Below are 22928 nucleotides of genomic sequence, written 5' to 3' on the forward strand. Positions count from 1 at the left end.
ATCAGGACTTAGGTTGAGTTTTTGCATCTATACGGCCCACGACGATGTCACGCGCAATTTAATCTATTGCGGCGTTTACGCTGATGTGGCGTTTCTGTGTAATTTTAATTTTTTTTCCCGCCATTTTTCTCGAATGCGGCGTTTACGCTGATGCGGCCTTTCTTCCGGAAATTACAGTAATTTTTTTACAAACTTGGTTAAAAAATTACTCATTATCAATCCAGAAGCAGAGATCTAATTAAAGTAGAAAATATATGATTCATAATATGTAATTCTAATAAAAAGAAAGGGTAGACTAACAAATTGCTAAACTTCAGTACCAAAATTAGTTTGTTTCTTCATTCTAATATGTTATAATGAAAATTTTATTAACCCATGAGCACGCGCGCCAAAATTACGAACACGAGAAGGCGTGCTGGGTATGTCATACCCAAAAGCAATTAACACGTTTTCAATTGCATTAAAATATATATAAGTATAAATGTGGATTAACATAAAAAACAATGAACTTTATTTTAAAGAATATAATAAATGAAGTACTTAACATACAATTATTTTGCACATCTTTGCACTATTTTGCACACATATGCTCTATACACATACTGATATTACATTTCTCGCACAGAAACCGTGTCTTTCTGTCCTTGTTTTTAGGGCACTTAGCGCATCTTCTGTAACTTTTTAGATGGTGGTTCCATGTTGCAATCTCCTGAAATTATTTTCCCTTTTAGTTTCAAAGGTTTCGCCATTGATTTGAGTAATCTTCCACTTTCGAATTTCCAGTATTTCCAGATAATGCTTTTAGAACTACTCCTAACATTCATTCGGAATTTGTTTTTCTTCCATACATCGAGCCATTTTTACCAACATAATTTTCATCATTTCATTGATTTTCTAATTCAGTGTCTGTATCACTGTCTGTTGATGAATTATAATTGCTGTTGTGTTCTTCATCTATTAATTCTTCCTCCTCTTCTCTAAACGTTTCATCATCTGTTGAAATGGTTTCTAGCATATCTCTCAACCTTTTCCATAACTTAGTTGCTGCGCCATGCTGACGTACCCAAACCGTACAATTCCTAGAAAAGTATTCAAACAATTCCTCCACGGAATTCCCAGCTTCATGAATGTGACCTTGAACTCAGCTACAAAAGGTTTCGTCCATAACAAACATTCTCTATTCGTAAAAAAGCAAAGCCAAATGTTGGGAAATAGTAAAAAGAAATTTAAACAAGTGGTATTTAGAGAAATTAGCAAGTAAAGGTTAGAATAATTAAAATCAATTATAATCCGGAATTTAGAGTAGAAAACCAAAGTAATTTAGAAACTCTTACGTAATTACTTTGGTTTTCTATTCTGAATTGACTTTAATTATTCTAGTCTGTACTTGCTAATTTCTCTTAATTCCACTTGTTTAAATTTCTTTTTAGTAATTCACAACATTTGGTTATACTTTTGGTTTTGAATTTTCCTCTTACACTTGCCTACATGGATGACAAAACATGAATTGAATAATTGAAGAGTTAGGTTTGGAGGCAATAATTGCTAAGTTTTTCTCCTGCCTGCTCAACAATTATTCACTTACGCATTTTTATAAATTTTTAGATTAAAAAATTTATTGGAATTATATATTATACATTTATTATATATTCATAGACTTGATTTACATAGGCTCTCAGAATTTAAATGATATTATAGATTAGTTTGCAGCAATAATTAATCATTTATTTATAATTCATTTTCATTTAAAATTTAATTAACTTTAAATTTGCTTTTTACGAATAGAGATTGTTTGTTAAATTAAAATTTCATTCCTTGCAGCAATGGCACAAGAGAATTATTTAAATTTAATTTAACTTTATATTCTTTTGAAACAATACAGTCAAAAGTCGTTAACTCGGACACCCATAATCCGGAATGATCTATAATCTGGACCTCAAAGCTACAAACTTTCTGCGCATGTGTCGCGTTCACGCATGCGCATAGGCATTTGCGAGTGTGCGTAAGACTGATGCTAAAGCAAAGTTTAAAGTTTATAAAATTAAACATTTAGCAGTAGTAGCAATAAAAGCTCCCTGAGATACTATGTTCTGCAGACATTGAAGACAATAAAAGGTTTTGAACTTAACCAATTTATTAACAATAAAGAATAAAAACACAAAATAAATTTCAACAATATCAGATTCTTAGGAAAAATATAATATAACCATCATTCATCAAATAATATTTTTACCTGGTTTCCAAAAACACTGGCATTCAATACAAATAAAATGTCCTAAACAGTAATGAAGTTGGCTACACATTCAAAAAGTCCATGATCGATGGTCGAGAAAAACACCTGAAAATTTAAATCAAGTTCTTGTAAGCACTCAAAACCGGCCTAACTCCGTTTGCCTTAGTTGAACACAAGGAATCACCGCTCACCTATTTTAAATGCCGCCTTTATTGAAGAACATGGATGCCACCCACGGCAGTCACTCACATGGTAGCTTCTGGAACCAAGGAACCTATTCTGGAACAATCAATCTTGTATACAGGAACCAAGGAACTTTAGTCAGGAACAGTCATCTTGTGGACAGGAACCAAGGAACTTTATTTACTGGACTGCATGCATCCTTCTGAAGGGGCTGGAAACCGCACACCCAAGTGCCAGGAAAGCGGGAACTAGAAGGGACTAGAAGAAGGGTTGAGCCAGAATGACGCGAGATACTTATAGCAGAAGTAAGCATGACGTCATGTCACGGCAACCAATCAGCTATCGGCACGAATCGGCTTTCCAGATGACGTAACATCACTTTCGTTTTTGCATCTCAATTAGGTTGAAACAGTCCGTTCTCAACGCAAACATTGGCAGTAAGAAAAAGAAGTAAAAGTAACTACTATATTACATTAAAATAAGAACTAAACTAAAATAAACATTTCAAGGAGGAGAGATGATGCAGTAAAAGGTTTACAAGAAGTTATATTTTCCAACAAAGACCTTTACGGCTGCGAATATGCGTGTGCGCATGCACGTTTAGTGTGTAACGGACGGTATAAACTAAGCTAAAATTATCTAATTCAGTTAATGTTGCAGATTGCGTTGTTCCTTAATCTTCGAATTGGATCCGGCTTATTATTTTTTGCAGACTGTTAGAGCAATTTTATAAAAGTAAGCTTGAACTTTCGATTATGTCAAATAGAATTTCCGATATATATTTACTAATATGTAAAGGATCTACAAAGCAGAAGTATGTTTCGAAATCCGAAATCTGTTTATCAATTTCATGCCACGGCGCGCAGTGAATTAGAAGTTGATCTGATCACTATCCTTATCTTCAGGGCAGATAGTTTTATTTTATTTGGCTTATAATTCCTTACTAAATGTAGTATTTCATCTCGATGTACTCCGTCTTTGATATGATTTATATCAAGTTCCTCGTCATTATAATTCGCTTCCGATAGTGAAGAAAGTGACCCAGAGGTTATTGAAAACAAAAAAATTTCGATTGACAAATTAGTCGGTTTTCTCAACACAGCAATTCTAGGACTTGAACAGCGGAACTTTGTATCTAAACAAAAAATTATGTCTGTTTAATAGAATTAAAGAGAAAGTATTATCACATGAAACAAAGCAACTTAAACAACTTACATTGAAAGAAATGTTTAATAAAGTAAACAAATAAATATTAAGCTTTTTCTTTTTGTAAATTTTGATACCCTTTAGATCATAATTGTTCTTTATTTCATAAATTACGGTTTCATATTTTTAATTTTGTAATTTCTGCATGCCATTTACCAGATTTAAACTGATGATCTATAATCCGGAATCGCCGAAGTCCCGAGGAGTCCGGATTAACGACTTTTTACTGTATATATATATATACACATATATGCCAAAAGTTTCCAACATATGTATGTAATAAAAACAAAGTCAGAAGTAACTGAAGAGCAAGAATTTCGATAGTGTAGAAATGCTAATCCATAATGACTAAGAAATTGGAGGTGAAAGCAGATTAAATCTTCAGTTTTATTTTCAGCTACACACAAGTTGGCACATTAAATGTGCCTGTTCCATAAGCTTACATTTTTGATATATTTGTAGCAAAAAAGCAGCAGCAGACAGACAGCAATGTAGGTAGGCTGAAGCGTGAAAAGCAAGTGCACTGTGTTCAGGATGAAATCTGAAGTCAAACCGAGTTAGTTTGGGTTCTCAAAGCATTCTGATTGGATGGTTAATATTGCTGTAAAATTATTATTGGCTGTTAAGAGTCTTAGTTCTATTTACATCAACAGAATTATGTAAAAGTCATATGACAGAGGTTTCTGGAAATGACGCAAAACAAAAAGAGGTTGCTATTTTTAAAATAGAGAAGGAAAATTTAATTTATGCTGCTAATTCAATCTTTTACATATTCTTTTTCTTACATGTATATTTGCTCCTTGGAGTTGAAGATTACAGGTATTTAATTTCTCAAATATATCAACCAAGCAGCTCAGTGTCATCACAAATAAACCATCTCGAAACTTTTCAGTTTCTTGTCAGTTTTCCTCTTCTAGAAAAATGGCAATTTTATTTCCTGATTCATAAACACGTTGCAAAAATTTCCCACTTTATAACCACCTTGCTTCGCAGTAAAATAACAAGGAGGAATGTACTGCACCAATGTCTTTACAAAGTACAGAGAAGAGTCTTGATTTTGAGGGTCTTTATTTTTATGTAATTTACTACAGTTACAACTGTTGTTGGCACATTCAGACTTGGTCATTCAGACCATTAGTGGTCCAGAGCTTCTCTGTGGATCATATGCACAGTCCAGATGCACAGTGAAGATTTTTGTTTCACAAGTGCTTATATGCTTTGGAATCTTCCAGACAATGTACGAGCACCATCGGTGCATATTCCAATGCAGTGTTTCCTCTCTTTGTTTGCCTTAGTTTTAAAATTATTTAAAATATCAAATAATGCTAGTATTATTGCTTTGAGTTTTATTTATTTAAAAAAAAAGTAGGTCTTCTATTGATGACATATCATCACAAAATCAAACATTAATTTTCTCTATCCATGCTCATCCGTTCACTTGTTGATGCTTTATTATCATCTAATGTTCACATGCGACTTAAAAATTTATCCGCAATTCTATTTAAATCTACTGCCATTATTTAATACCGTGTGTTCTTTAACTTAATATATTTCACAAACTATAATCAATCAACAAATGGACTGTATTCCTACACTTTTATTTCATTACACTAATTATAAATAATATGTCAGCAATGCGAAATAATTGATACAAAATAAGCGAGCCATTCCACATGGCTGTCACAAACACAATTCTATCAATCATCTTGTTGCCACACATAAAGTTCAAAACTAAAGGAAGAAAAACAAAAGGAATTTACGCTGTTTGCAACAATAAAATGAAGCAAACGATACTCACATAAACATCCTGGCCCTCGTTGAAATCCCAAGGGATTTCAACACTTGGAGCATTTTGAAACTTCTTAGTCTGTAATAAAAGATAAACATAAGAAAAATAATACAAAATATTATATGCGAAGCAGTTCATAGTTTTTAGTCTAAATAGGAAGAGGACACAATTTCACGACTGGTCGTTTTATGACACCATGACCAGTTTTAATACTAACAACTCTGACTCTATGATCTGAGCCCGGATGAACAGCAATTATTCTCCCTAACCTCCATTTAAGAGGCGGAAGGTTGTCTTCTTTGATGAGTACTAAGTCATTGACTTCTAAATTGTTTTGACTTTTTTGCCATTTAGGTCTTTGTTGAAGCTGAGACAGGTATTCTCGACTCCATCCTTTCCAGAAGTGCTGAAAAATAAACTGTCTCACATGCCATCTGTCAGTGTGATTGAAGGAACTATAATTTAGGTCTGGTTCAGGTATGGCAGTTAAAGACGTTCCTATTAGGAAATGACCAGGTGTTAATGCAGTTAAATCATTTGATCAGCCGATGTTGGACACAATGGCTTAGAGTTGAGACAAGCCTCAACCTGCGCTATCAAGGTCTGAAATTCCGGATAGGTCAGCACAGTATCACCAACAGTCCTTTTTAGATGTAATTTCATTGACTTTACTGTCGATTCTCATAGTCCACCAAAATGGGGAGATGATGGCGGGTTGAATATCCATTTTATTTCCTCTAAAGACAAAAATTTGTGAATTTCTTGATATTGCTTACATTGCAAAAAACATTTTCTGATTTCTTTGTCTGCACCTTTAAAATTAGTACCGCAGTCACTATAAATCTCAAATGGTTTCCCTCTTCTTGCAATAAATCGTTTCAATGCACTTAAAAATGCCTTTGTTGACAAATCTTCTACCACTTCAAGATGTACTGCCTTGATTACAAAACACACAAATAAGCATACGTAATATTTAAATGATTTTTGTCCACGTCCTGCACGATGTTTAATCATGAACGGTCCAGAAAAATCTATTCCAGTTCGATGAAATGGTCGTGATTGTGTTACTCTAGATTCCGGTAGATCAGCCATAATTTGACTTGCAGTTTTAGCTCCAAGTTTGCAACACGTGATACAAGATCTTACTACTTTTCGGATAGCAGATCTAGCAGCTATGATCCAAAATTGCTGTTTAATTAAAGATAGAAGTTCCGGTGCTGCATGCAGATATTTGACATGAAAGTGTCTAATTATGATTTCTGTCAGATTGTGTTTTGAAGGTAATAAAATTGGATGTTTTTCATTTTCTGATAGTTGCGCATTTTTCAGTCTTCCTCCTACACGTAACACTTTGTTGTCATCTAAAATTGGACACAAGCTAAGGAGGTTGCTGTTTGTAGGTAAGTCCTTTCCCAACTCCAAACATTGAATTTCTTTAAAAAAGTGAAATCGCTGTATTATTTGGACAATACAGAAAGTTGCAGCTCGAATTTCATTACTAGATAAAAAATACTTATTTCTTTCTAGATATGCTACTTTAGAATTCGATATGAATCTTAATATCCAAGCAAATATGCGTTGTAACTTTGGAAATGAATATATATTTGATATAATAGCAAGTTCCTGTACAGGTTCAGAAACTACAAATGAGACTGTTTTACGTGCATCTGGTAATGCCTCTTCATCTATAAGAATATTTTTAGACAAGGCAATCTCACTGCACTTTAACCAAGAAGAACAATTCCACCACAATAGATGAGATAATAGTTCTGCTGGAAATAACCCACGTGAAGCACAATCAGCTGGATTTTCCTTTCCATCAACATGACTCCAGTTCTCAGGTGGTAAGATGGATTGTATTTCAGAAACTCTATTGGATATGAATACTTGCCATTTTTTAGGATCTGACCTTAGCCATGACAACACGATTTGTGAATCACTCCAAGCTTGCACTAAATCAAAATTTATAAATAATGCAGCTTTTACAGACTGAATCAAGCGTGCCAATAACACTGCTGCACATAATTCCAGTCTTGGAATCGTAAGAGATTTTAATGGTGCTGCACAAGTTTTAGCTGTTACGAGTTTAACATTAATGTCAGAGTTATTGCAAGTTTTGATATAAATAACTGCTGCATAACCTCTTTCAGACGCATCACAAAATCCGTGAAGTTCACATCGAAAATAATCAGGTAGCAGAATTTTCCTAGGTATATTTATAGAATTCAAAAGTTTAACTTCTCTATATAGATTTCTCCAATTTCGATCAATCTCTTCTGCTACAGGATCATCCCATGATAATTGTAATTTCCACAATTCCTGTAGGATCATTTTAGCGAGAATTACAAACGGAGCTATCCACCCCAATGGATCGAATAATTTTGCTACGAATGACAAAATAATCCTTTTAGTCGGAACACTTTGATACTCTATTACTCCGACATTACATTTGAATTCATCATTGTCCGGATGCCATTCCAATCCCAGAACTTTCAATGTTTTGTCTTCTATTACACGATGAATATTCTCACTATCTGTGTTTGTTAAGCCAGAGGTTTTTAACAATGACGGTTCACTTGTCGACCATTTGTGAAACTCAAAGCCACCCCTTTTTAGCAGATGTTGCAATTCGTCTATCAATGCAATACCTTCCGAACTATCTTTTACACCAGTTAGCATATCATCAACATAAAAATCTCTTAAAACTATATTCTTTGCCTTTGGAAAGTTCAATCCTTGATCAATCGCTAACTGTCTCAAAACTTTGGTTGCAAGATATGGAGCAGCTGCAGTTCCTTATGTAACTGTTTTCAAACGACAAACTTGTATTTGTTTATACGGGCTATCTCTCCATAATATTCTCTGAAAATCTCTATCTTTTTCATGAACCTTTATCTGTCTCTACATCATTTTAATATCAGCGGTTATTGCAATGTTATGAAGTCTAAATCTTAGTAAAATACAAATTAAGTCATCTTCTATTTTGGGGCCTATCATTAGCGTATCATTTAAAGAAACACCTGTGGTTGTTTTAGCGCTCGCATCGAAAACAACTCTCAGTTTTGTTGTTAAGCTAGAGTCCTTTAACACAAAGTGATGTGGGATATAATAGTGTTTATTCTCTAATTTATAATCTGTGTCTGGCACTAATTCTACTTGTTCTAGTGAAAAGTACTCTTTCATAAACTGAATATACTGGTTGTAAATTTGTTTCATAGATAACAGCCTCTTCTCCAAGTATCGAAATCTTCTGTACGCCATTTCACGGGAGTCACCTAGAATATCTCTATTATGTTTGAATGGTAATGCAACTGAATAACGACCTGATTTGTCTCTAAAATGCGAGTTTTTAAAATGTTCTTCACAAAGTTTTTCTTCATTTGTTAAAGGTTGTACATTTGGAAACTTTTCTAACTCCCAGAAAGAATTTACTAACTCATCTGTGTTTGTATTCAAATGATTTACATATACTGGCTCAAAATTTGTAGATTCAAAATTTGTAGTACCCGAAATTATCCATCCCAACCTCGAATTTAGAGCAAATGGTAGATCAGGACCACGTTTGACAATTTCTCCCGTCATTAAATGCAGAAATACATTTACTCCAAATAAAATGTCAACTCGTTGTGACTTGTAAAATAATGGATCAGCTAATTGTAAATCACTGAAGATATCGAAGATGATTGATGGCAAAGATACATAGGGAATGTTATCTGTCACCTTGTCCAGTACAAACGCTGATGTTGATACACGAATATCACTTTTAAAATGAGAAGCGAATACTAAATCGACTTCCCCATTACTTATAGTATTAAATTCTCCTAAACATGATACAGAAATGGAATTATCTTTCACTCGTAATCCTAATTTCTTCACACAATCCCTTGAAATAAATGATCTCTGAGATCCAGTGTCACATAAACATCTGCACTTCACAAACTGTTGTTCAGAATTTTGAACTTTTATTAAAGCAGTACACAATAAAATGTGACTGGTTTGATTACCTTTTGCATTCGAATCATAATGAGAGGCACAAACTGTAGCTGAAACGTCCTTAGGACTCGTTAATTCATCTCTTTTAGGGATAGATTGCGTAGGTGGAGATATACTGTTTAACTGAGTTTTATTCTTTGAATTATTTACAATGTGCAAAATACTGTGATGCTTCTTAAAACAATGTTGACATGTATTTAAACTCTCGCATTTTTTGAGCAGGTGCATATTAGATAAACAATTAAAACAGTAACGATTAGATTTTACAAATTCTATCCTTTGCTGAACCGATAAATTTAGAAATTTCGAACATTTGGCTAAACTATGATCTTCTTTACAATAACCACAACCCAAAGTAGCAACCATAACATTATTCTTATTTTGAAACAGATTTAGGTAGCTTATTACTTGTTGATTTGCTGTTTTGAAGTGTTCTTGCATAGTTTTTTAGGAATTCAATTAAAGTCGTAAGTTTTGGAATTTCATTACATTTTAACTGACATTCCCACCATAATTTTGTAGAAGGGTCTAATTTTTGCAAAATTAAATAAGTCATTAAAGTGTCACCAAAATTATCAATGGTTTGATTCAATACGTCTAAAGAACCAATTACTTCATTAATATTGTCAACTAAATTTAAAATAGCAAATGCTGATTCATTTTGAATAGTTGGTAAGCTTAGAAAACGTTTTTTATATGGAAAAATTTGTTCTCTCTCATTTGAATATCTTTCATCTAACACATTCCATGCTATTTCAAAATTACAATCCGAAATTTGAATGGTTTGAATAATGAGATATGCTTCACCTTTCAACGAAGCCTTCAAATACTGTAATTTTTGAGCATTAGATAAATTTGTATTATATCTTACACAAGCACTGAAAAGATCTTTAAAAGCTATCCATTCTGTAATATTACCACCAAAAGTCGGTAATGTTAACTTGGGTAATTTAATATTGTCAAGAACCTGTTCTGAAATTACACTATTAGAATTATTTTTACTATTTTGACTTTTTAATATTTTTTCACCTTTAAATTTCCACAAATAAATTTTATCTGTGTACTCCTGAACATTATGTATTTCGTTTTCTAATTCTTTAGTATCTGTAATTAAACTTTCGATTTCAGAATCAAGCTTCCTTAACTCAGTTTCCTTTTGTGTCAATAATTCGACACATTCCTCTAGTTCTATTAAATTAATTTCATCTGCAGTTAAAATAGTTTCAATTTTCTTTACATAATTAGAAACACTCCTGCGTAAGACCGCTCTTTTTGTTTGAAAAGTTATAAGTTCGCTCATAATTGATCAATTCAAACACAGAAATTGTTCTTAAATCACTTAACGCTATTATTAAAATGAAATCGAATTCTGTGCTGTATTACATCATTGTTCTTAAAATTTAACAACAAATTAAACGAATTTTTGTTCAAAATCCACTTACCTCACAAAGTGGAGGAATATTTTCACCAACCATATGCATATTTGCGTTGTTAGAATACACTTAGAACAGTCACTATCTTCACTAGCTCTCCGGCTAGACTTTTGACCAACAATAAATGTTCTTTAACTTAATATGTTTCACAAACTATAATCAATCAATAAATGGACTGTATTCCTACACTTTTTATTTCATTACACTAATTATAAATAATATGTCAGCGATGCGAAATAATTGATACAAAATAAGCAAGCCATTCTACATGGCTGTCACAAACACAATTCTATCAATCATCTTGTTGCCACACATAAAGTTCAAAACTAAAGGAAGAAAAACAAAAGGAATTTACGCTGTTTGCAACAATAAAATGAAGCAAACGATACTCACATAAACACTGTGAATTGCAATTAATGCACAAATTACAAAATGCAGATTCAAGATAGATTCAGTAGCAATAAAAGAATCGACTCGACCGCGACTGACTGCAATTGCACGAGGTGCAGCATTTATATACACGTTTTGTACAGACGCTGAATAGATTGCGCATATGTCCACGAAAATGCCAAAAGTGATGTATAGCAGAATGTGATGGATAGAGAGCAACAGACTATTTTTCTAATGACATTCGTACTTTTAGAAATGGATGATTTAGGGAATAAATATTTAATTTAATTAAAATTAATTTTGAAATCTGTTCCAATTTAAAAATTAGAAAGGAAAAGTAACATAATACTTATCTTATTACTTAAAAGTAAATGTTACTATGTAAATTACTTAAAATATATGTTACTATGTTAAATTCTGTATATATACAGAATTTCGCTTTTAATTAAGGTCGTATTATAGCTTTAGCGTCAAAAGTACATTATGATTGAAAATTGGGCTGCAAATATTGAAAGTTTGAGAAGCACTGGAGTAGAACATGCACAATATGATGGATAAAGCCAATTTCTCTTGTAGTTTGCATTATGAATTTGGAAGGATTTCAATTAGAAATGTTCTTTAATTCATGCATCTTTCCCTCAAAGCTTTCAAGACCTGTTGATGTCTTCTGTACTATTAATAGCTTTTGCATCCAGAATAGCATATCTCTTTCCATTCTTCCACTTGGATAACAGATTGGCATGCTAATATCTTACAACAATTTTAGCTCTTTTTGTAATGCTGAATTTATGTGCTGTCTGTAAAGTGATTAGGATCTGAAACAATTTAAGTATGGCTTATACCACATTATAAAGCTCTTTGTGATATCCATATAATTTTACCAAGAGTAATAATTTAAAAATAAGGATTACCCATTTTGTAATTATAAGGCTTTTTTGCTGAAAATTTTGTATCTGAACTATCTATAGTGTGCAATACAGAAGTATGGGGAGGTACATTGTATATGAATTTAGAAATGAGGTGTTGAAATTCAAAAGTAACCCTTTTTTTTTTAAATATATTCTTAACTACCATCCTTAAACCAATTAAATATATGTAAAGAAATAATCCTCTAAATTAACCTTCATTGTTTAATGAAATCATTGACTAAGTGTAAGATAATTTGATACCATTAAGGTTTATAATTTGCCATATTTATAAAAATATTTTAACTTTGTCTGTCTCTCTGTGCTTTTTTGATAAGCTTTACAGAAATCACAGCACTGTGTATGATTGTTTTCAATTTCTGATAGTAGCTTGATAAATTATTACTTCATGAAATTTTAATTTTTATCTGTAACACTGTAAAATGTAAATAAAATGTTGTTTGACATCACTAAATAAAATGTTTCTTGACAGCTTTTTCCCAAATGCCTTTAAAATAAATACAAATTAATTTTATTTTATTCCATGTAGCATTTTTTGTAGCTGTCCAGGTTCTTTTTACATTGGGATTAGTGTGCCTTATATTGGCTTGTTTAGTGCTGATGGTGTTCACTATGTGCCTCATCTCTGACAAAGATGTATTGATTTTGAAACTTTTGGCTTCCCTTGTCTTCATATCAGGTAGATATATATATTTTAAAATCATCTTTTTTATTTATTAATTTTTCTGAAATTTGATGTTATACTATTGTGCTATTTAAAAATAATAACAGAAAATTATTTATTAAAAATTTTTACTATATGGTTTCCTCCATTCTATAAAAATTTGCTTTAGGGATTGTTAAATAAGTTCTAAGCTTAACAACAATGTAATATTAAGAAATATAAATTTCAAGATTTGATACAAGCAAATGGAGAAACCAAGTTCTTAAAAACCGTAAGGTGACATAATGAAATAGGTTGATTTCAGTGATTGAATATTTTAACCAGCAATGAGCGTTTTTGAAGTTACCAAACAGAGCTTTTACATATACACTGGTGTGCAAAAATTAAGTGCGAGGTGGAGAAATAAGCATAAAAGCAGAACAAGGCAACTGAAATACCAGTCAAGAGGTAAATTTGGGATATGTACAATAGAGCATGCACATATATGACACATGACTAAGGGTGAGGAGTGTCGGAAGTGCTGTCACACGTAGACAGTGTACACTCAGCAATTCAGTTAAAGCTGCTCCATACTGTGCAGTGATTTCAATGTCCTTGATGTGATTTCAATGATCTGATTCTACCATGAGAAATGGTCGACAGAAAATCCAAGAGATGCCATGTGGATTACTTTACCAAAGAGCGTGTCATTGAAAAGACTGAAGTGTAGCAAGTGTAGTGGAGGAGTTTGGTTTGCTTACAGTTTCATTTTATGAGCATAGAGATAATTTCAGACAACATTAAAAGCCATTTGAGCATTTGATAGTGGTCATTTATTAGCAACAAGGGTGGTAGACGACTGATATGTTGTCCAACTGATGAGAAGAGACTGGCAGCAGACAGCAGGAGATATTGCAAGGCACATGCAATAAATTACTGAACATCTAATGTTACATTTTACCATGGCCAAAAGGCTGCACAAAAGTAGTCTGTGTGCCCAACAACCAGTAAGGTGTGTGCCATTAATGCCTGCTCATCAGAGATGCTGTGTGGTTCTGGAAATACTGGAATTGGACACAACACGAGTGGAGTCGAGTGCTTTTTATGGATGAGAGCTAATTTAGTCTGATGAACGATTCTGGCCGTATAAGCATCTTGAGAGAGAAGGAAACATGCATTCATCCCGCTAGCTTCATCAAAAGGGACTGTTTCATAGTTGCCAGAGTTCTCGTTTGGGATAGTATCCGGTGACCTTTACATCTTCCAAGACTATTGTACCAAGGTTCTCTTGCCTCATGTGCATCTGTTCATATATGCTGTGGGTCAGGAGGGTGACAATGGTAGACTTCATCGTACAATAATTATTGCAGAGTTCTTGGCAAGTGGATCGACCTGCAAGGTCCCCCATACCTAATTTCTGTAGAACAGGTGTGGGACCTTCTCAGCAGATGCATGGTGACCAGGCATAGCAACAATTTCATAGCTGAAAAGTGCATTGCAAGAAGAATGGGCTGCAGTGTTTCCATGGTTCCTTCACAAATTGCATAAGCTTTACTCATAAAATATATTTCTGCGTTCTAAAGCATTATTTATGTACAGGAAATGCTTGACTATCTGGCATTCAACTAACCAAAAGGCTCAAATAAACAGAAAATTTTAGAATTCCAATTTTTTTTTTAAACATCCTTTACAGAAAATTAAGTATTTTAATTATCTGTTTGGCAGAATTATGCAAGAACCACTTATTTGCAGAAGTCCTATGTGAGGCAAAGCTTCAGAAGAAAAGTAAATTGTAAAATGTTAGTCAGGGGCATTGGTTTCGGCAAATCATGTTTCAGCTGTGAACAGGCCAGTGGTAAGAAAAAGAGAAGTTCATTTCTGGGAAAAGTTTCTTTTAGTCGGACTTTTCATGTACTCCCGTCCACTGTTAGATTCCGACCACCATGATAATTCCAAGAATTTTTCTTTAAATATGTTAAATCTTGTAGAAAAACAAGTGGGAAGTTATTAAAAATTTTCGAATAAGAACTCTATTAGAAGTTCCGTATTATTTCTATGCCTATTCAATATTTCTATTCAGTATTATTTCTATTCTTCTATTCTATTATTTCTATTAGTATTATTTCTATGCCATGAAGCATATAAGAGAGTCCAGAGTTCACAATAAACGTTTGTCTGTAATGATCACTATTCTTACCATTATCTTTAACAGTGGCAGTCACAGATATTGAGCAATTTCTCCTTAATGCATGAGAAATAGCATAAATTGTCCAAATCATGCAGAGTAGATTTTAAAATGTAATTCAGCTGTCTCTGATTCACTGCTCTCATCTCTCTTAACTGATTAACAATTAACTGATCCTACTTCTCCAAACCATATGTGTATTGTGTATCTTAGGTTTATATAAGCTTAAAAAGTGAGTTGTAGGCTAAAAAAAATTTTTTTCTGAATCTTTCAGAAGGTTGCCAGCTTGGCAACAATATTTGTCATGAAGGCCTCTCAGAAACCTATAACTCATGTTCTACATATCTTTTTGTCTATATCTCACATGTTTTAGCTATTTTTTATAGTTTAAACAGTACTATACTCAAAATTTAAAGATCTACAATCAGTGTAAGAAATAATTATTAAATATAAAACATATTACCATAAATTCAGTTAAAAAAAAAAAAAAGTTCTAAAGTTTTACCTTAAAAATAACAAATAATGAAGACAACACTGCATAATATTAAAATACTATATAAAAACAATGGAATGGAATCAAATGAATTTGAATATTTACAAAAATTTACATCACCCCCCCCCTGCCGCATAAAGAACCTCATCTTCCATATAGTACAATATCCAAGGTAAGAGACCTCATTGCTGTTAAGGTGAAAGTCTGTCACCGTACGTTACTTAATATTTAGAAGGAATTCTTTGAATGTACCTTATTACATCATTCAGTTATTTGAAGGACCATTCCTCTAGATATCTACAGGTTGGGTGATATTCTTCAGTGATGACAGGTTGTCCCTACTGGTAATAAATGTAGTTCTCTCCTGATCTTTGATCTGTTATCACTTGTCAGTAGCTGCTGTTCAAATCCAAAGTTGAAAACCCTTTTTTTTTCCTGCTAGCTTTTCTAAAGTGTCTTTTATAATTCTAGACAAAGGATAACTGTCTTTCTTTGTAATATCATTTACATATTTATAATTGACACAAAATTTCATGAATCTGCCTTTTTTCCTAAGATGATGCCCAAGAGGTAGCTCAATAATGTCATTGTCCTGCATCTCCTTCAGAAGTTTTTCTAACTTCCTCCTGTTTAGCAAAAGGAAAATACCAAGTATGTTTACTTAATAAGTGGGTGACTCAGTTTAGTGTTGTGTCACATTTGTGTGATAAACTTCACGAGATGAAGTTGAAAATATGTCCTTAAATTCCTCAGTTAAACAACATGGTGCTTGAATTGTTCAGCATTGATTTTTTCTGCTTTTTTGCGAAATCGTTTAATTTGCCAGGAGTATGCTTCTGGTTCATGAGCTTTGCACGATACTTGTTACAGAGGAACATGAAACATTTTCCTCTCCTTTGTAAAAGTATATGGCATATAACTTATGTTTACAACTCTGACCAATAGAATTTCCTTTTGTGAAGTCTACTAGGGCAGCAGTACTTAAAAATATTTTCAAAAATGTGTTTTTCTTAGGGAAATTATTGATTCCCCATTGCAGCCTCTCATGAGTTTTCCTTGCATCTCTAACTATGCATTCTGTTCTTGAAGGTATAGTATGCCATCATGAACAAATATCCTGTAGCAGCTCATTTCATTTTTATCTACTCTAAACATTGGTATTCCTTCATTGTAGGTGCATTGTTCCTTATTTTGTATACCTAAATAACATCCGTATTCTTTAAAAAGTCAAATCTGAGAATGCATGGATCTGTTGTATCAGCCTTATAGACTGTGTGCTAATATATGCAAGATGCAAACTTGATGTGCATATTCACTTTCCAATACACTGACATTTTCTGTCTGTTTGCAATTTGTAGAGTTAAAGATGAAACCATATACAGTAGGTTTTTGCCATTTAGCAGAGCTACATCAGGTCATAGAATTATGTAATAATATCTGAGATATATAATATATATATGTCTCAGAATATTTATTTGGAGATGTAAATTAATTGTAATTAAAGGGGAATACTTGTATTAAGCATTTTAATAGAAGCATTCCCTTTTAATTATAATTATGTTTAATTAAATCATTGCAACCTAGGTGCAGGATTCTTAAATTATTTGTTAATACTTATATAGATACATATGTAAGATATAACAAAATACAATGGCTGCACTAAGAAATGATTGACGACTTCAAAATTAACTATTCTAAATTTGGTGTTCTCTACAATTCAAGATCTTTCCACATTACATAACAACCTAAAATTAGCCAATAGCAGTTTAGCTGTACTTATGCACCTACTTAGTAGTATAAATACTCTTCGCACGCAACCACGTCGTTCTTTTTCTTAACCTCTGCTCTGCCAATATTTCCATGCTGCTTATGCTTCCTTGTATAAGATGCTTATGTCGTACTTTTAAAACCAGTGTACATAAAAATTATCGTATTTAAATATGTTTGGATAAATACCTTGTCTACAAAAATGATCTGATGTGAATTATCATGGATTAAAATTATGTTTTGAAATGGCCACATCTGGAAGTTCTTGTTTTATGCGTCCATCTATCTAACTGTGCTATCTAACTGTGCTAAATCAAGCTAACTGTGCTAAATCTATCTAACTGTGCTAAATCAAGCTGCAGTGCATCAAAATATCCACTCTCGGCCATTACGACTACAAGCTGCTAAAAGTACCAATGTCACGCACTTAAAATATCACACTTATTTAAAGCCTCCAGGATTACTTGCAGTGAAAGTTTCCCAGTGGATTTCAACTATACACTAAAACGACTGCGAAAACAAAAATTGAAAAATGCTTTAAAGGTCATCAAACTCCGTATTTTCTATGTTCCTTCCTTCGCCTGTTACGTGTCATGATTTATTTGTGTTGAAAGCTCCAGTAATACTCTGGTGCAAATCTACTGCATGTTTTTTTTTTTTTTTTTTTTTTTTTTTTTTTTTTTTTTTTTTTTTGTTAAGGTCTATCTCTGCAACGTGGTCATTGAAAAAATCATAGTGTGCACATGTTCTGAATGTTTGTAGTGGTCTGTTTATGCCTGTCATCGATCTTGTTTGCATGATCATGTGTTTTCAGTGAAAAGTGTGTCATCAAAGATTCAAATATAAATATGGTGCTTCAAATTTATGTTTTCAATGTATTCGGTCTAAAGTGTGTTTTTTGAAAGTCTGATTAGTGTGATTTAGTTTAATGTTTTGGCGTAAATTTTTCAGAAAAAGTGTATTGTGATTCGGTGCTTCTAAAAAAATAATTCTGTGGTAATTATTATGAATTCTCAGTGTTGTGCTTAGTTTTCAGCAAAAAATGAAAATTAATGATGGAAACTATGTCTAAATCCGAAAATCCTACAGAAATCCAATACATTAAGTATGGATAAATTTCAGTGTATCATATTTGATGGACAAAGTTCGGATATTCCTAGAGATAAATATTTTTTATTGTTTGAAAAGAAATGTCAAAGTAAAAATGAGAATGATAAGCCATTGGTGTTTTCAGAGTGCCTTCGAGGTGAGGCCTTATCATTTTATCTTTGTAAATGGGCCAACTTAGATTGGAAAACCCTTAAAGATAAATTTCTTACTTATTTTGCAAGTGCAGAAACTGTTACCTTCAGTGATTTTGTGGATTTTACTTGCTCTAAATTCAATGACATAAGTATTTAAAGTATTTTCTACAAAATTGAGTCTAGTCTAAAATTAGACGACAAAGTGTTCACGATGCTTTGAATCAGGGTCTACCGGAGCAACAGAAAATGTTGCTAACTTTACAAAATTTCACTTTTTTGCAAAATTCGATTACAACAGTGCAAAAACTGTTCCCTTCAAGTTCATTGGGAGAAGTGAGTCAGGCACCAATGTTTTCAACTCCCAGGTTAAATTTACAGCAAAATTTTTACCAGTCTAGATATCATCATCATTATTATCCTAGGCAAATTGATATCATCTTAGGCAAAATATACCTCAGAATCAGACCTGGAGGAATTTCCAGTCACAAGTGGCTTATCCTTATCAGTTATTTACTTTAAGCTATTATAATGAATGTTCTAAAAAAACTGAACCAAAGAAGTGAAAATATTTTAAAGTAAATGTTCAGTGTAATCAGAAAAATGTTCCCGTTATAATTGATACAGTGTCACAGGTAAATGTCATATCTCAAAATATTATAAATTGTATTAATGCACGAATTGAAATTCTTGAGAATAACCCTAACACAAAATTATTATCTCTATCTGGAGGTCTTTCTGTGACTAAACTAATTAAATTATGTAAAATAGGTAGACTTATTAATAATGTAGTATTTTATGTTGTGAATTCTAATCTGACATATTTATTATTATCATCATCTTGTGTTTCTTTTGTATTTTAATAATTATGAAGTATGAATATCAGTTTAAACGCATAATAAGTAAAGATAATCAGTTAAACGTTTTGAAAATAATTTTGTTTGTAAAAATAGTGTAAATACTAAGAAATTTGATAATTATGCTGAAAATAGTAAAATTGCTGATGATCAGCTGCAACAATTATTAGGTAACTATAATCATATATTTGCTAAAAACAAATATGATGTGGGTTGTATCAATATGGAACCTCCATGAGTAGTTTTAACTTCAGAATTACCTTTGGCCTCTAGATCCTATGGAGCCTTTGCTAAAGATAATAGTGAAATTAAGAAACAAAAAGATGAAATAATGAAACCCTCATTCTTTCTTATACTACACCTGTAACTTTAGCTTAGGCAAAAACCAGATAGTGTATTGACTATCGGAAACGTAACCAAATTACTAAAACATATTATGAACCGATTCCTAGACTTGATGCTTTGTTAGATCAGTTAACGAATGAAACATTTTTTCCACAGACCTATCATCTGGTTATTGGCATATAAAATTAAATGAAAAAGATACTGAAAAATTAACATTTACTGCAAATTTTGGCCTTTATGAATTCAATAAATTACCTTTTGGTTGGAAAAATTCCCCAGCTGTTTTCAAAAGAACTCTTAGACAAATTTTCAACAAATATCAGATTCAGTTTGCTTTAAATTATTTTGATTATATTAGAGTGTTTTCCCCAAATTTTGATGAACATCTTAAACATTTTAAGATAATACAGTCAAAAGTCGTTAATCTGGACTTGTCAGGACTTCAGCGATTCCGGATTATCGATTTTTCTGGATTATAGATCATCACTTTAAATCTCGTATGATGGGATGCAGAAATTATAAAATTAAAAATATGAAACTGTAATTTATGAAATAAAGAACAATTATGATCTAAAGGGTATCAAAATTTACAAAAAAAAAAAAAAAAAAAACTTAATATTTATTTGTTTACTTTTGTAAACATTTCTTTTAATGTAAGTTAAGTTGCTTCGTTTTTTGTGATAATACTTTCTCTTTAATTCTATAAACAGACATAATTTCTTCTTCAGTCGAAATTCTTGCTCTTCAGTTACTTCTGACTTTGTTTTTATTACATACATATGTTGGAAACTTTTGGCATATATGTGTATATATATATAGTAAAAAGTCGTTAATCCGGACTCGTCGGGAGTTCGGCGATTCCGGATTATAGATCATCAGTTTAAATCTGGTAAATGGCATGCAGAAATTACAAAATTAAAAATATGAAACCGTAATTTATGAAATAAAGAACAATTATGATCTAAAGGGTATCAAAATTTACAAAAAGAAAAAGCTTAATATTTATTTGTTTACTTTATTAAACATTTCTTTCAATGTAAGTTGTTTAAGTTGCTTTGTTTCATGTGATAATACTTTCTCTTTAATTCTATTAAACAGACATAATTTCTTGTTTAGATACAAAGTTCCGCTGTTTAAGTCCTATAATCGCTATGTCAAAAATACCGACTAATTTGTCAATCGAAATTTTTTCGTTTTCAATAACATCTGTGTCACATTCTTCACTATCGGAAGCGAATTATAATGACGAGCAATTTGATTTAAATCATTTCAAAGACGGAGTACATCGAGATGAAATACTACATTTAGTAAGGAATTATAAGCCAAATAAAATAAAAACATCGTTTCCCTCCAACCGCAGAGCAGCGAGAAATTGATAAACAGATTTCGGAATGGTTAGAAAAACAATGGATATGCCTTTATCCATTTTTTGCAGCAATTCCACTTTTTGTTTAATGGACTTCGAAACATACTTTCGCTTTGTAGATCCTTTACATATTAGTAAATATATATCGAAAATTCTATTTGACATAATCGAAAGTTCAAGCTTACTTTTATGAAATTGCTCTAACAGTCTGCAAAAAATAATAAGCCGTATCCAATTCGAAGATTAAGGAACAATGCAATATGCAACATTAACTGAATTAGATAATTTTAGCTTATACCGTTCGTTATACATCAAACGTGTATGCGTAAACATATGCGCATGCGCACACGCATATTCGCAGCCGTAAAGGTCTTATGCACATGTGCAGAAAGTTTGTAGCTTTGAGGTCTGGGTTATAGATCATTCCGGATTATGGGTGTCCGAATTAGACTTTTGACTGTGTTTGACTTATGTGAAAAAGAGAATATAAAATTAAAGCAATCTAATCTACTTTGCTAAAGAAAATATTAGGATATGAAGTTCAAGCAGGAAAATATCAGCTCAGTAATGCAAATAAAGGTTATTAAAAAATTACAACCCCCTAAAAATGTTAAAGAATTACAAAGATTTTTAGGATGTATAAATGTATACCATAAATTTATTCAAAATTATGTAAAGATTAGAGCCCCTTTAACAAACATTCTTAAAAAAGATACTCCCTATAAATGGACTACTGAATGTCAAATAGCTTTTAAAAATTTAAAAGATGCACTAATTTCAAGCCCCAATGTAACTTTGTTTCATTCAAAATACCCTTGTCATGTATTTATGGATGCATCTAAAGAATATTTTGGTGCAGTTTTAAAACAAGAGCACTTGGATGGTAATCATCATCCAGTTGGTTTTCATTCTAGAAAATTAAGGTCTTATAAGCAAAATTATGCAACTAATGTATTAGAATGTTTAGCCATTATTGATGCTATAGATAAATTTTATTATTATTTACATGACAATCATTTTACTATACATACTGATCATGCAGCTTTAGTTTGGCTTAAGAACATTAACCCATTGATCGTTAGGGAAATGAGCAGTTTTCATTTACTTAATTTGCACAGTATTACAAGTAAATAGTAGTCGAAAGTGGCAGCTGTTTTCCCCCGCCATTCTTCCGAAAATATCGCCTTTCTCTGACGATGCCATAGATAGCTCGCCTCACGCATTTGAAAAATTTCTTAAAGTATTTGTAGTACATAAATAACAGTTTTTACATACTTTAAAATAATTAATAAGTGATAATTATTAAATAGTAAATTATAAATGATTATAATCAATTATATAAATAATAATAGTTAATTATAAATATAAGACAAATATTAAATTGAAAGGACTAAATAAATACAACTAATGTAAAACTTTAATTTAAATACAGTAATTACCTAAAAACAGCTTGAAGTACTCTAGTGGATCTGAAATATTTGTCTCTCAAGCTTTCATGCCCACATCACCAGTAAAACTAAATCGGCTAGGATCATGAGAACTTGAATTAATTTTACTCCACTGTTGAACACTCAAAAAATCTTCCTCATCGCTTGAATCATCATCTGAGCTTGGTATACTGTCAACAAAGTCTTCATCAGACTCAAAACTTGATAAGCTTTCTGTATCACAATCATAATCACCATCATAATTATCTAACTTCCGCTTTTGAGCCATTTTACTTTACAAACACCCTAAAAAATGCACCAAAATACGCATAAAAAGAGCAAGGTAAAAAAAAAAATTCCCCCTTCATTATGAAAAGAAATTCATGGAACCCGTACTGCCATCAGTAGACAGTAAAACTAACTAAATTTCACGAATGGGATTCCTTTGTAA

General features: G+C 32.1%; 1 protein-coding gene across 1 annotated transcript in view; it reads left to right on the plus strand.

Moving 5' to 3' along the window:
• LOC118180211 (uncharacterized) overlaps nt 1–22928 on the plus strand; it is a 61935-nt gene that overhangs the window by 16862 nt on the left and 22145 nt on the right. Inside the window, exon 2 of the mRNA XM_085817022.1 lies at nt 12683–12832. Coding sequence (XP_085673148.1) covers nt 12683–12832 — 150 coding nt within the window. The remainder of the gene's footprint in view (nt 1–12682; nt 12833–22928) is intronic.

Source organism: Stegodyphus dumicola, chromosome 5 (genome assembly GCF_044657685.1).
Source record: "Stegodyphus dumicola isolate Sdum_Otavi_A_Nest chromosome 5, ASM4465768v1".
NCBI lineage: Eukaryota > Metazoa > Arthropoda > Arachnida > Araneae > Eresidae > Stegodyphus > Stegodyphus dumicola.